Source organism: Salvia splendens, chromosome 10 (genome assembly GCF_004379255.2).
Source record: "Salvia splendens isolate huo1 chromosome 10, SspV2, whole genome shotgun sequence".
In the NCBI taxonomy this organism is placed as follows: domain Eukaryota; kingdom Viridiplantae; phylum Streptophyta; class Magnoliopsida; order Lamiales; family Lamiaceae; genus Salvia; species Salvia splendens.
Window position 1 is genome coordinate 4,675,185 of NC_056041.1, and position 15,644 is coordinate 4,690,828.

The 15,644-nt window shown below is 40.3% G+C and overlaps 1 protein-coding gene across 2 annotated transcripts; it reads left to right on the plus strand.

Moving 5' to 3' along the window:
- Window position 1: 1 nt before the first annotated feature.
- Window positions 2-8,569, plus strand: LOC121751889. 2 transcript variants are annotated; one of them, XM_042146698.1, is made up of 14 exons: window positions 2-278; window positions 661-1,335; window positions 1,751-1,933; window positions 2,032-2,337; window positions 2,720-2,841; window positions 2,946-3,929; window positions 4,610-4,751; window positions 4,824-4,983; window positions 5,401-5,564; window positions 5,801-5,862; window positions 6,367-6,466; window positions 6,932-6,993; window positions 7,354-7,513; window positions 8,206-8,569. In XM_042146698.1, exons 1-14 carry the CDS (start codon window positions 108-110, stop codon window positions 8,380-8,382), a joined length of 3,468 nt encoding a protein of 1,155 aa, XP_042002632.1. In that variant the 5' UTR covers window positions 2-107; the 3' UTR covers window positions 8,383-8,569. The 2 variants fall into 2 exon arrangements, 1 of the variants encoding a protein (XP_042002632.1); XR_006040201.1 differs by lacking the exons at window positions 7,354-7,513; window positions 8,206-8,569 and having other exon boundaries at window positions 6,367-6,766; window positions 6,932-6,980.
- Window positions 8,570-15,644: the final 7,075 nt, after the last annotated feature.

Sequence of the window (15,644 nt, forward strand, 5' to 3'; positions counted from 1 at the left end):
TCCACGTCAATTTTGCCCCCATTCAATTTTCAATTTTCAATTTTCCCTCATTCTATCTCCGTCTCCGGCTGACTGCATCTGCCGGCTGCCGTCGGCTTAGCGCGATAATGGCGTTGGATTCGTCCACGTCTGTACTGAATTCTCTGTTGGAGAAGCTTAGGCTCGATGATCCATGTGTTCCACCTCGATCGTGGGACTCCATTTCTTCTCAAGGCGGCGCGTCCTCACACCCTCCCCCTCCCTCTTCCGCTGCTCTATATGCTACATCTACTGTCTCTGTAATTGAACTTTTCGTCTCTCTCTGCCTCATTGTTCATGTGGAATAATTTCAAATTTTTCGTCATTGTAGTAGATTTTTTTTTCCAATCAAAATTTTGAATTGTAGCAACGAAGCTTGAGTTAATTAAGTTTACCTTTTTTAGGAAATATGATAGGTAGTAATTCCTATTCATTAATCGTCACTATCTGCGAGCGTTTCCTCCTCAGTCTGAGTTGAAATACGAGCACAATGCGCATATTAGAACCTAGAAATGCATTTAAGGACTTGTGATAGCTTCAAATTATATTGGCATTGACTTGTTGAGAGAATGTGGAGGTGAATGCGATTTGGTTTACACTAAGTAGGTTGCTAATTTTGTTTATTTCCTCAAATGATTTTAGGATCCCAGTCTGGTGAGATTGGCCATGAATGCACTCGAAGGTGTGGAATCAGCCTTGATATCTATCGAAAAGCTCTCAGCGTTACTTTGTTGCAGTTCAGCAGACAGAACATCTCATCGAAATCCCAGTTTGTGGAGTCGCTCTTCAAGTACTGTCGCTATAGGGAATATACTTATTTCCATTGGCCAGTTTGGCTGCATGATTTTCCTCCTCCGTAGATTTGTCGATTACTTTACAAATCCAGATTTTGATGGAGTGAGAGACCTTAAGGAAAAACCAAATGCTGATTCTGGTGAAGAAGGAAACTCCATCTTGCATGGTTTCACTTTGATCAACCATGCATTTGCAATTTCTGTGGGAAAGGTCATAGATGGTTATATATCTGCACTAAACACATTGTCTGCATCTGTTAGTTTAAGGCGTTTTTTGAAGACTAAGGATGGCGGATGTCTTACTAACATTGGACATTCAGAAATGACACTCTTGGGGGTTTACCTTCACACAGCAGAATTGAGAACTCAGATGGAAGCCCTGGGAAATCTCTGCAATGTTGATCATCTAACTGACAATTTTCCAGTATCTTCATTGGAAGTTTTAAGGGCTAAACCAAACTCAGAGTTTAGTGCCTTCCCGAGAAGTGGTTCTTTACTTTCATTTCTATATATTCAGTTAAAGGTCAGCCCATTTCAAGTAGTTCACTTGTCTTATAAGTTTGGTTCAGCTGACTCTGTCTACCTAAAATGTAGCTCCTGAATCATTTGTTCAATTCTCCCTTCTGATTCACTTCATTTACAGTTGCTTTTCCTAGGTTTATCTTTTGATCTATTATTTTTATTGAATGTCGGGTTAACAGTTTGTCATAGTAACGGTCTATCTAAGAGATTGTAAGACAAATTATCTCTAGTATGAGTTCAATAGCATGGAGTGGTTAATATCATAGTCCTTATAATTTAGTTGGAGACATGGTAATTGCTGTTAGGAAATTAGCTAATGCTGCATGTAGTTATTGTTATGCCCATACAAAATATTTACTTTGTTTCTGTTGTAATTGCTCCCTTCGTCTTATGAATATTATCTCAATGTCTTTTAGGTTGCTGATCCTGGCCATTGTCCCCTACTCAAGTTCCTCTTTCTCCAGTCATATGAACCATATTGCGAATTCATAAGGTCATGGATATATGATGGCTCAATTAGTGACCCTTACAATGAATTTGTTGTGGAATGTGCAAGTAATGCATCTGGTGGCTCTAGCTCGCCTTTGCCCACAATAAGGGTAATACCACTCACTATGCTCGAGATTTAGAATCTCTTGAGATACTACATCCTCTTCCTGTAGAGCATCTCTGATCATTTGAATTAAATTTATCCCAGGTGAGAGATGAAGTTGCTGTTCCCTGTTTTCTCCACGAGTGCCTTATTCCACTTTGTAGAACTGGTCAACAGCTTCAGGTGATAATGAAGTTGCTTGATCTGTCTAATGATGTTGGTACATGCTTTTGCCATGAAAAGATCCTACCCAGATTAGTTGGTTTGGCAAATGAATATCCAGGGTCATTTCCACTTATATTTGACAAAGAAGCTATTGAAGAAATGGTACATGTGAGAGCCAGTTATCACCAACAACTGCTGGAAAAGGTTGACAGCATCTTAGATAAACTTGATTTTAGTTCTCGACAGGTATATTTTTTGCTAGACTTTCAGTTTTCTTATGACTTTCTAGCATTCAATAGTTTTTATATGAAGCCCTTCAGTTTTCTTTGTGTATATGACGTGTGTATAAATTCATTTGATCTGCTTGATCATTCAAGGTGAGATTGTCAAATGAAGCACTAGCTAGGTAGTCTTTGTCAATTGCCGGACCGAGCACCTAAGGAACTCGTATCCATTCTTAAGATTTTTCTGTAGAATTCCTGTGAATTCAGGGACAAATTACAACCTTTTAAAGCATGATGAGTAGCTTCATAAAATTTTTGCAGTAGTTTAATTTTTTTCTTTAACAAATGATTCTGATCCGTTCAACTTTGTGTATTACTTGTTCTGAAAAAATTCCCTCTTTCAGACTGCTCACCTAGGTGTTTCACTGAGTCTTGCGAATAATCTTAAGAGCCAGAACCACCAAGCATATTCTGCAACAGAAGAAAGCTCAATATCATCTTTAAGTGATAAAAAGAATCAAAATGTGTGAGTTCTCCTCTCTGTTTACTGACACATTAGTCTCTTGGTACAATCATAAAAACCATGAACACTCATGTAAATAAGATCCGTCCTCTCTGTTTAAATCGCAGGCATGGTGTCATGGTGGATACTGACGTACCAAGCATCAACCATGAGTGCTCTCATGATGAAGATCTATTAGAATCATCTGAGTGCTCATCTTCTTATGAAAGCTCTGAGGAGCAAGATGAGGCAGAACCGTCGATTTCTTTATCCTACACTCCAGAGACAAATTATTTATCAGCTCTGGATTTCTCCTCAACTTTATCTACAAACAACAGAATACAAACTCTTCAAAACCAGGTATCAAGTAGGGAATATGATAATTGCCAGTTTAATGGGCACCACATCGACAGGGTTGAACATGATCAGTTGCATTCCCCTGATTGCGGAGCGGAGATAAGCATGGAAAACCACGGATGGCTAAACACTGACTTTGATTTCTCCGAGTTGTCAATCAACAACACTGTTGCAAGCAAAGATCAGCATCCACTCATAACAAAGGCATCTTCGAAAACTACTAGTTTGCAACTTTCAAAGCTGAAATACGATTCTACATTTTTCAGTATGAACCCTATACTGAACAGATGTTCTTTCTTCAGTCCGAGGTCTATCCTTGGAGAAAGGGGCCATGAAAATTATACAAGTATAGATTTTGATTTTACTTCTGTGAAATTTCCAGTCGACACATATGCTGTCAAATTAGCGAGTGCCACTAGAATTGGCAATGAGGTTCGGGATATAAATAAGACTCCTGTTTCTACAATATATATGAGAAATCACCTTGATGTAGAATGCCACAATGACAATATGGTTGGCGATAAAGTAAAGTTGTCTAGTGTTGGTTTGTCTCTGCCTCTACACAATTGCGGAAATGAGGAAAATCTATGGTCCCCAAATGTTTCTGGAGGCAGTGCTTGGGAGAGCTTGCTTGGTAGATCTCGAAATACTGGCAACAGATCCAATAGTGATCGCAAGATGAAATTGGTGGCTGGAGCTGACATGCCGTTGGATTTTGTGATAAAAAAATGCGTTTTGGATGAGATTTCGCTTCAGTATCCTTATATTTAGGTGTTTGTTCTGTTGATCTTGTAGTGGCTAAATATTTGATTATTTGCTGAAACCTCTCACAGAGAGTTCAATGCAGCCTTTCTGTTTGCAAGTATATCTGTACTGCTGTTTCACATCTCAAACTGTGAACACTATCTATGCTATATTTGTTAAATATTTGATAATAAACCAAGCCTCTCTGTGTTTGTTCCAAAAGGGAGTCCTCTTGCCATCACTAAAGCCATTCATGTAATCATCACCAGCTTCTCTTGTTGTCCAGATATCCATATGACTGAAAGATAGATGGTTCATGTGATCATATGTAAACGTTCTCCTTTTGTTTCAAATTTTTGTCTTGATTTCACTTTCTTCTGGTGGTATTCTCAGCTGCCAAGGATCCTGTCCTTTAAGAGATGGATGAGATGTTTGGCATGCATGAATGTGAGCTTATTGGACAGTAAAATTATGATATGCTATTTCGTGCTCCTGGAGCATGTCATTTAGGGATTTAATATCATTTCCGAAGCCTATAAATTCTTTAAGCGTTTCTATACATATATTTTAGTATTATCTTACTCCAACTCTCTATTGTGAAGCATCATTTTAATGAAATGGTTATTTGCTGATGATTTTGTATCCATTTTTCAAACACATCTGCACTTATGTAATTCCTTGACGTAATTAGATATACGTATATAAGCAGGCTGACAATCAAGATGCTCATAGAAGGTTTCAAATTGCAAGAACATTTACAGTCATTGCGGTGTTATCATTTCATGGAGCTGGCTGACTGGGCTGATCTGTTTATCACGTCTCTATGGAATTGTGTATGTTCTTTTTCAGCTATGTATTTGATCCTCTTTGTTGAAATCTCGTACTGATTTTTCAATGCAAATCAGAAATGGCATGTTGATGAGGTTGATAAAAGGATTCCAGAGATTCAAGGGATTCTTGAGCAGGCACTTCGAAGGTCTTCATGTGAAAAAGATCCTAATAAGAATCGGCTATACGTGTACCTGAAAGGAGATGGCATCAGATATCTATCACCTTCTGCCATTGGTATGCTTTATAAATGTCAACTTATCTTGTACATGTGGAATGTAATTAAGTGAGGACCAGTACTATGACATTGGTCTTGTAAATTCAAATTAAGAAGGGCTCTCAGTGGAAATGACATTTGAACATTGTAAAATTAACATGAGAAGAGAATACTAATTCACAATCTGTGGGAAGATACCCAATAACTTGGACTCATGCAGATTATTTGTATGTTAATTAACTCAGCATGCATCTGATAACTCCAACATTGCCTCAAGGTCCTCTGGGACTGCTCTTTGCATTCTTAACACACGTTATATGCACTGACTGCAATCTGATGTATCTAGGACTACACAGTATTAACCCGATTACTTCATTAAATAATTTGGTTTCCATGTGGTTCTTTCGTCTCTTTATTGTAACCTCACTTTTTGGCAGGTATTCGCTCCTTCGATTATTTGGGACTGGGATACCAAATTGATTGGCCTGTCAGTATAATTCTGACTCCTGCAGCATTGAAATTATACTCTGATTTATTTAACTTTTTGATACAAGTCAAGCTTGCTGTTTTTGCGCTGAGTGATGTATGGTGCTTACTGAAGGTGCCCTTCCTATTACTTCGTTTAGGATAATCCGTCAAATGAAAGTTCTTTTTTCAGAGAAAAAAAAACTTCAATTTGCTTGTCAATTTTATCAATTAGTATTGCTTGTCATTTTTTTTCTGGAGTAGTTAGGATAATCTGTTGCAGTGAGCTTCAAATTGTTTTTAAGACTTAAAGACTTCATCCTATCAATTAATGTCTATTTAGAACTTAAATTGGCATTATTTGTCAAGCAGGGTTATGACTTCAAGCAGCAAGCAGCCAGATCACAACAGTTCTCCGAGTTAACTGAAACAAGGTATGCTCTAAAGATGAATCCTATTATTGTTGCAAGTTAACTATGAAAAGGAACATGACTTCTTTGGTTGTATTAAGAATACATAGAATTCCAAGAGTTATCTGCTTTCCAATACTTTGGGAGTCTGGGATCAATACTGTTATAGGCTCATTGGTTTTTTGGAATGAAGTAGATAGCATGCTCCCGAGCTCCTCTTTCCTACCTAGGAAGTTTCTTCCTCCCCCAATCCTTCAGAGCATCAATACCCATTTTGCTGCTTAATAAGTACTCACCGGGAAGCATTTAAAAGTTGAAATTTGGGATACTATTTTTTGTGTGTAGCAAATGTCATATGCTTCTCTTGATCTGTGTGGCTGTGCCTTTGAGTCTCTGAGCACGAAGTTATGTTAGATGGGGTTACTTTGATCTTTCACTTTGGTGCTTGATAAGTGCTCATAGAGACAGTCATTTTAACAGTTGAAATTTGCACCCCATCTTCTAATCATTCGTGTTCTTTCATTGCAGGCACAAGATTAACCATTTTGTGTCTACATTGCAGCAATATGTACTGTCACAGTTATCACAAGTCTCTTGGTTTAGGTTTATACATTCTCTTAAGCACAAGGTTTGTTGCTCATTTAGGTTTCAGTTTTGCAGCGGCAATTTTCTTTACATGTTTTCCATTAAGTGTACTCTCATTATCCACATGGTAAGTTTTTTGTAGTTGATACTTATGTAGTAGTTTCTTTAATATACTCTAGTAGCTTTCCGTTATGCTTGTGCTTGCCATGGAACTATAGGATTATCAAACTTCAACTCTGCTCTGATAGCTTGTAACTGGAGGGAGGAGCTTGAAATATCATGATACATCAATTTACATCAGAAAAGTAGTGTACATGAAGATGAGACATCTCACCTTAGAACAGTCAGGCTTCTGCTTCAGTACAATGAATATATGTAGTATTATACCCCCCCCCCCCCACATATATATAAAATGTATATTTAATAGTATTTCTTATAAGATGATTCTTCTGAGCCTGATTCATGCCAGTATTAAGGAACATAATCTCCGTACTCTATTTTTTTATAGGTTAAAGACATGTTGGATCTGGAATCAGTGCATATGGGGTATTTGACTGAATCACTGCACATGTATGACCTCTCTCTCTCTCTCTCACGCACACACACACACACAATCAGAAACTGTATTGTTGTACATCACCTCACCCTTCCTTTCCCCCATTTTCTCCCGAGGACTCCGGTCTTTGATGTTGGTAAAGGATGAAATTTTATAAACTCCTATTTTCATGCCTGACCTTTGATATCCCGTGTTTTCGAGCCGCCCTGTGGGCTTCGGGATGGATTGGCATCCCTGCTAATCCCCCATATCTTAGGATAGACGTGATTAGGTGTTCATTGCTGGGACCAGCCTCTTACCCATTGTTTTTTTCCATCAGAAATATGACTCTTATGAATGTAGTCTCCAGTAAACTACTAATGGTAAACTTGCAGATGCTTCTTATCCAATGAAACACAATCCATTGCTGGCATTATCCAGAACATTTTGCAATGTGCAATGGATTTCCGGTCATGTTTGGCTGCAATTAATGTGGGAGCTGCAGCTGATGATGAAAATTTTCCCCACAAAATTTCCCAGATCGACATCTCACAGGTGATTCTAAACAAATCACATATAGTGATGGTGTACAAAGCCTTGACTAGCTTGTTGATGGTGGCCTCTAATTTCATCCGTTTTCCATCTTTCTGATGCTGAAGTATCTAAATATGGCGTTGAAGACAATTTTTTAGGTTTTAATAAATTACTCTTGCTTCTGTCAGTCTTCCAGAAGATTGGAATTTAGAAAGACCTCTTGAAAACAAACCTCTCTTGAATGACCTCTCCAAGCATTAAGCTAATTAGTAGTATTAAAATTCACCTCAACACCACCTTTGAGAGGATTAAATTCCTGCCTGGATAGTATACAAGAACTTTTAAGTAAAGATGAGATTCATGACTAAATCCTTTTTCGTGGAAATCCAGCAATAGGAGTGGTAAATTCATAATAAGCGCATAGGAAATATCGTCGAACTTTTAGTGGCATGTGTATAGGCAAAAATTACAATGTTACTTGTGAGAACTAGTGGAGTGTGCAATCAAGATCTTCATAAGATGATGACCAGTGGGAACACATAAGAAGCATGCATAACTAATGAAACTGAGATTTGGTGAACAACTCCAAGAGCCTCCCCCACCCACACCTCTTTAAGCTATATGCATGGCAGTTACTATATTCAGCTGATATGGTAATCTCTTATAAACAACATTCTCATAAACAGATCAAGTCCTAATGTACTATTTTGCAGGTTCAAGTCATAAGAAGAGCATTCACCAAGAGTCTTGAAGATCTATACTTAATCTATCTACAATCACCTAAACACGGTGAATTTGGTATCTCTTATTTCTGGGATCTTCTTGATTCTAATGAGTATTATGCAGGGGTCATGAATAAGAGAATGGGGCATTGTATCTTTTTTTCATAGATCTCGTGGTTGCATGATCTTATTATGTGTTCTCTGATGCACAATCTGTTAAATTTTTTGTTTCTCATTGTAATAGGTATGCAATGGTATCTTTATGGTGTACATAATTACATATGACGTGTCTATTGTTTCGAGCTGTTTCTTATGCACATCACAATTTTATAGAGTTTGATTTAAGCATCGAATATTTTGCTTGCCATTATTGAAAATTCATACTCCCTCCGTCCTAAGGTAGTTGGGACATTTCTTTTTGGGCACGAGATTTAATAAATTGATTTGTTAAATGTTAAAGTAGTGAGAGTAAAGTAAGATATAAATTGATTTGTTAAATGTTAAAGTAGTGAGAGTAAAATAAATGAGAATAAAGTGTAAGAGAGAATAAAGTAAGGGAGATAAAGAGAGAGTAAATTAAGAAATGAAATAAAATTTTTACTAAAAAAGGAAATGACTCAACTAACTTTAGGACAAACCAAAAAAGAATACACTCAATTATCTTGGGACAGATGGAGTATTACCTTATATGTTATTCCTAATCTTGTATTGCATTTTATAAACTCAATGATTTAAATATTGGTTGAACTATACAACGAATATCATTTTCTAGTGAAGCTATACTTTGATTCAACTGTCTATAGATTATAATACAACGATTATTTTCATAACCACTAAAGCTTATTGGGACCCGTTTGGTTTGTGTGATATGTCATGATAATGTTTTTTTATGTTAGCAAAACAGTGTATATCTGACTGTTTGGTTTGTGAGTTGGAGCCCGTGTAACTTTTCAAGGCCCGTCTCAAACCGCGCAATTTCACTGTTTTTGTGGGTTATCACTCGTATAACAATTGGCCAAATTTCCTCTGATAAAAACACTGTTTGAGCAAGTTTCCAAGCGATGCACTTCTAATTTGGGTGAGAACACATAATTATGTGTTTCATTCTAAACTCTTTGCTCCCTTTCTCTATCCCTCTGCAACTCCTATTTCAAATATGAGGGCGACTCACTCCAGATTTAAGGTCATCGATTTGGGTGGTGGCGTGACCGTCATGGCCGCCAATGCACCACGTCTTTTTTCAACTCATGTTTCAGATCTGAGCGGTTCTTGCTCCAAATTCAAGGTCGTCGATTTAGGCTTCGATTTAGATGGTGGTGCGACCGCCATGGCCATCGTCACCGCCTTGGCTGCCGATTGGAATCCTGCCATCGGTTTTGGGGCTGTGGTGGTAGAAGATCAATCTGAGCCTAGCTTTTATTTACAAAGCTCCTCTCTTGAATAATTAAATATCAAAGTTCATTGTGTTTAATTGGGGATATTTTCTACTAGTTTATAATTCTAGGAATAAAAGTATCGATCTTGCTTGTTTGTGGAACTAGCTCCACAATAGTTTATTTGATTTTGATTTTTAATTTGGATGACTTTGCTGTTAATGAATGACTAAATTAAGAGATTGAAAATTTACTATAATTCACCTAGTAATCTACATAAATCATAATTGATGACTAATCTTAATTAATAAATTGAAAATTACACATAATTTGCCTCATGATTACAAATCAGGATGACTAATCTAATTTGAGAAATTGACAACTAGTACATGTGTTTTGCACAATAATTTGCAAATCAAGTGGTTAATTTACTAAATTAATTTTTATGATAATTAATCACATTTTTATTCTAAAAAAAACATATAAATGTAAAGATAAAGGGTAATTTTGTCTTTTCAACTACTATTAAACACATATTTCGTATAACAAACAACATCATAAAAACCTTACTTTCTATACTATCTTACGTTATCATTACTTCGGACCGAAAATTTTATCTCATCATAACTATATTGTTGTATGTATCGGTAAAACCAAACGGTCCTCAGTAGAAAGAGTACTATATTTGTTATTAGTTGAGAGAATGGGATATATAGACGTCATAATCACACGATTTTTTTGACATATTTTACACACCATAAATTAGTCGTTTTCATTCGGCAAATGAAGTGCTCCATCAAATGATGACGTGACGTTCTTTATGATCAATAATTTATCATTTTCTTGTGTTTGTTTCTTCTGAAATCGATTGGTTTATATTCTTTAAATAGCGATTCGTTAATATTACTATTATAAGATAATTAGTTGTTATCTATTTTATTGTAAATCTTTTAGGTCTCAAGATAAAATTAAAAGCTGGTCGCAGAATATTACCCTGACTTTGAGTTTTAATATTAATTTGCTTTTTGACGTTGGTATCTTTCTGCTAGATTCCCAGATAAATTACTTACCCCTATCAAATTCGTCGAGGGAAGGATTAATTTATTGATTCAAATGATAATTGATAGACTACGATTCGAATTTATAAACAAAGTGATTTTGTCGAACTAAAAGTAGTTTTTTTTTTGGTTGAGATTTTTGATGGTTGGGCGAATTTTTGATGGTGATGAATGCTGGAAAATACAGATCACGACACAGAGATTTACGTGGTTCGATTTACTGAGGTAAATCTACGTCCACGGGAAGAAAAGAGGGCAGAGTTGTATTGCTTGATCTGTTTTCTACAGCTTACAATACAGACTTGCTATTTGATATTTGATCTCTCGAGCCCCTCCTCTATCTGATCTAAGTTCTATTTATACATTGAACTAAGATCGTGGCTTGCATCACCACTAACTAGGTCGTGGCTTGCATCACCACTAACTAGGTAGTGGATGTCGTGGAGGTCATGAGATCCTGCATGGGTCCACTATCTCTTTGTTTGGTCCGCTATCCTGCCTGAGATCCTGCATGAGTTGACACCACTAAATAGATCGTGTAGTGAAGGTCGTGGAGGTTCTGCATGAGTCCACTATCTCCCAGTTCGGTCGAATACTGAGACCGAACTGCTGAACTATTGCCGAGCAGCTTTTGCCGACCTGAGAGTAGAGCTTGATTGGTCGGCTTTTACCGAGCTGTAGGCTGGGGCCGAACTCTTTGGTAATGCCGAACTGATTGGTCGGCTTTTACCGAGCTGTAGGCTAGGGCCGAACTCTTTGGTAATGCCGAACTGATACTCTTCCTTGGTCTTTGGGCTGATGGGCCGTCACTGCTATTGGGCTTGTTTAGTACGTACCCCATCACTACCCCCCCCCCCCGAAAAGCGAAGTGAATCACTTCGGCGAAGCGAGTCACTTCGGCATTCTGGATAAAGGTACGGGGGAAGCTGACGTCAGGGGACGTGCCTTGCGCGTGACTGCATTAAATGCGACAGTAAAATCCGGCCGTTGAATCCTGAAAAGGTGGGATTCGAAACGGTCCGATGATTTTGAAATCTTCTCCGAATCTGATAAATACGTCCTTTCTTCATCAGTTGAACACTTTTGCTATTGCTTCTTCTGCATTCTCTCTCTTTTGCGAAAAAATTTCCTTCCGCTTTCAAGAATTTCTTCAGAATTTTTTCAGACTTTCAAAGAGTAAGAACTATGTCTTCTTCTTCTTCTTCTGAGTCAGGTAGCGGTAGGAAAGGGGGGTAAGGGGTCTTCTAGCCGGAAAGAATCCGGGGAGAAGACCGTAGAGTATTTTCACAGCATCTTGAGTAAGGATAATGTGATATCCTTACACGAAAAATATTTTTTTCCTGGGGGGAAGGTTGCGATTCCCGACGACCTTCATAGGGCTGACTCGCCGCCGGAGGGTTACGCCACCGTTTATGAAGCCGGCTTGGAATGCGGGCTTCGTTTCCCTCTTCCCCCTGCCTTTGTAGAGCTGCTAGATTTTTTTCAACTCCCTTTAGGTCAGGTGACTCCGAACTCTTGGAGGCACTTATCGGCCTTTGCTGCCGAACTGCGTAGGCTAGATAAGGATCTGTCTCTGAGGGCAATCCTTAATTTCTTCCAGTTTAAGAGGAAGGGATCTTGGTTTTACTTGATCCCTTTACAGCCCTTTAGAGCCTTTTGTAAAACCAAATGGCCGAAATGGCAAAATCGCTTCTTTTTTTATAATAGGACTTCGGCTTCGGACTTTTCCTGGAGAGGGCCGAAGTCCGTTATTCCTCATCCTCGGGTAGAACCGTTGGACGAGCTCGAGGCCGAGCTCAATAAGATTCCCATGATTAGGAAGCAGTACTCGGAGTCTGAGCTCGTCAAGGGCGACTTCGTGTTCGACTCCTCGTCTTCGGACGAAGAGGCTGAGGGTGAGGATTTCTTTTTTATGCATTACTGCCTTGACGACGAAAACTAACCTTGTTTTCTTGCTTTTTGGCAGTGAACTTGCTAAACAAGTTCGGTCGCAAATCCTCCGAATCTAAGGAACCGGAGAGGCCGAAAACCAGCAGCTCGGCGTCTGATGCCGAGAAGAATCCGAAGAGGCAAAAGACCTCTTCGGATCCAAAGAAGCCGGAGTCGACTTCGGCAAGTAGGAAGGGGAAGACCCAGAAGCCCCCAAGAGCGCCGGAGAAAGACGTGGTCTTGGCGCCTCCTTCGGAACATATCTGTGAGCCCTTTTTATGGCCCACGGACTTCGCCGAGGTGAACTTTCTTCTTGATTTTCTGGCCTTGCTTTTTTTTTTTTCTGTATTTTTTGTAGCCCCTCTGTTGACTTTTTGCTTTTTCCATTTTCAGAGGAACGATATGCTCTCCAAGCTCGTCGCCGTCGAACTCTCCAAAGCGTCCAACGACTATGCTGAGATGCAGAGGAAGTTGGCGGCTGCTTGTCATCGGGCCGAGCAGGCTGAGGCAAACTTTGAGAAAGCCAGAGCTGCTAGGATTTCGGCCCAAGATGAAGCTCAGTTTGCCAAAAACCAGCTCGTCATCCAGCGAGAGCAGACGAAACGGAGGGATGCTGCCGCCGTGGTTGCCCAAGGAGAGGTTCTCCGTGCTTTCGCGGAGAAACTCTTTCTGAGCAACCAATTTTCGGCCTTTGTCGGTGATCTGCTGAAACTGATGACCGATAAAGCCGAGCAGGGTCCCGAAGTCATCCTGCCGCTGTACGGCCGAGAGATAGCAGCTCGGCTTCAGAGTCTGCCGGTGCTTGAGGAGCTTGCTTCGTCCTCGGTCCTGCTTTCTGCAGACCAAGTTCGTAGTTGCCGAGCTGACCGCGATGAGAATATGGAGGCTATCTTTGCCTCCATAGGGTCAGTTTCACCCGCTCCAATTTTCCACGGAGAGGGTGAGACCGAGCAGCATGAGCGGCAGACCGGCGATGAGCAGGCCGAGCAGGAGGCGCAGCAGATCGGCTATGGTGGCGCCGAGCAGGCTGGGGAGAGCAGGGAGGCCGAGGCTGAAGCTGAAGCAGACAAGGAGAAGGAAGCTGAACCTCACCGAGAAGGCGGAGACGAAGCTGGCGGAGTATGATTTCGTCTCCCTTCTCTTAGTTTAGTTTCTTCCTTCTTGTAAAACGGCTTTGAAGCCCTTGTGTAGAAAAAATTTTTCTTATGAATGAAAAAATTCTTCTTTCTGCTCTTGTGTCTTCGTATAGCCTTTCGTACTCTCTTTTACTCCTGTTGTGGTTTACTACCTGCTCAGTAATCTGAAATGCCGAACTGACATAGCTGCTCTATATTCTGAACTCTTTAAGGAGCTGGAGGTACTTCACTGGAAGCGGCTGTACTCTTCGGCTTTAGACGAAGCTGAGAAAAGAGCCATAGCTGACCAGGTGAAGAATGACGAACTCTTGGCTTGTTTAGTGAAGCTGGAGGCCGACAATAAGGACTTAGAGTCCGAAAAGAAAGATCTGGAGGCCGAGCTGAACACTGCCGTCGCTGAGAGGACTGCGTATGAGGATTTCATCTGCAGGCGCGGGGGAATGACCATCTCTGAAGTTCAGGAACGAGTTGACGAACTGTGGGAGGAATATCATGTACTCCGGAGGAACAATGCGCTGGAGAGCTCGGCTTGCCAACAAGTCGTGAAATCATTGCGGCGCTGGGCTTCTCGGTACGACATCATTCTTTCCCGGCGTCCCTCAATCGAGAGATTCCTTAGGCATTTCCCGCCAACAGATGGTCACACTCTAGCTCAAACCCCTGATTCACTTGCTCAAAACCCTACTCCAAGTCAGCAACGAACTCAGGAACAGCCGGAAACGTCAAGACGAGAACGGACTCAGGAGCAACCGGAAACGTCAAGACAAGGACGGACTGAAGTTCGTAGAGGAGCTGTGATTATGAGTGAGCAAGATCAACAAATGCTTCGTGAAGAGACTCTTCGCCGCCGAGGTGCTAGAGCTTCCCGGGCTCAGGGAAGAGGCGGTAGGTCGATCAGAGCATCTCGTCGACCTGCTTATTCTTCGGCTGCCGAGAACGCCCGAACTCGGCTTCACGAGGATTTTGTGAATAGATGGCTCAACTTTAGCAACCAGGGACAGTAGAATAGTCCTTTGTAATAGCGTAACGCCTTCCCGTAGGGCAGCGGAGTTGTATGCCGAACAAGTTTTAATAAATGAAATCTTCATTTCGCTTCTATCACTGCGTATTTACAGCTCAGCGAAAAAAATTTCATCGTGCTCGTCCTCGGTCTTATGAAGTAAACTTCTTTGACCGGACTCGTCCTCGGTCTTATGAAGTAAGCTCCTTTGACCGGACTCGTCTTTGGTCTTATGAAGTAAACTTCTTTGACCGGACTTGGTCCTCGGTCTTATGAAATAAACTTCTTTGACCGGACTCGTCTTTGGTCTTATGAAGTAAACTTCTTTGACCGGACTCGTCTTTGGTCTTATGAAGTAAATTTCTTTGACCGGACTAAGCTTGTGTCCTAATTTGGCGAGTTTTATCGCTTGGATCGGACTTTCCCTTGTCCTAATTTGGGGATCGGACTTTCCCTTGTCCTAATTCGGCGAGTTTTATCGCGTGGATCGGACTTTCCCTTGTCCTAGTTCGGTGAGTTTTATCGCGTGGATCGGACTTTCCCTTTGTTGCAGTTCGTTTCAGACGAACTGCTTGTTTCTTAAGCTGAATTGTGGTCTTGTATCCTCCTTAGAAGCTTGGACTCACAATCGTTGGCTTATATATGTTCTAAAAAGGGGATCAGCCTTCGAAGAACAAGATACCTCAGTAACATTTGTAAGAGACGACACGCATATAGACAGACAAAACGCACATAGACGAACAAAACGCACATAGACAAACAAAACGCACATAGACAAACATGAAAAACAAGTAAAAAACAAAGAAAGCACATACCCCTAGGACCGAACTAGACACAAGACTGACTGACCGGACTGTCTCTTACAAATGGAACTTCTTGAGGTTGGAAATGTACCATGTTCGGGGTGCTTGTTCTCCTGACATGTGAGTCAATT

Excerpts from the sequence above, each read along its gene's own strand:
- LOC121751889 (XM_042146698.1), top strand. The coding sequence starts at position 108 with ATGGCGTTGGATTCGTCCACGTCTGTACTGAATTCTCTGTTGGAGAAG. Across the intron at positions 279-660 it reads ATGCTACATCTACTGTCTCT|GATCCCAGTCTGGTGAGATT; the intron begins GTAATTGAACTT and ends AAATGATTTTAG. Across the intron at positions 2,338-2,719 it reads TTGATTTTAGTTCTCGACAG|ACTGCTCACCTAGGTGTTTC; the intron begins GTATATTTTTTG and ends TCCCTCTTTCAG.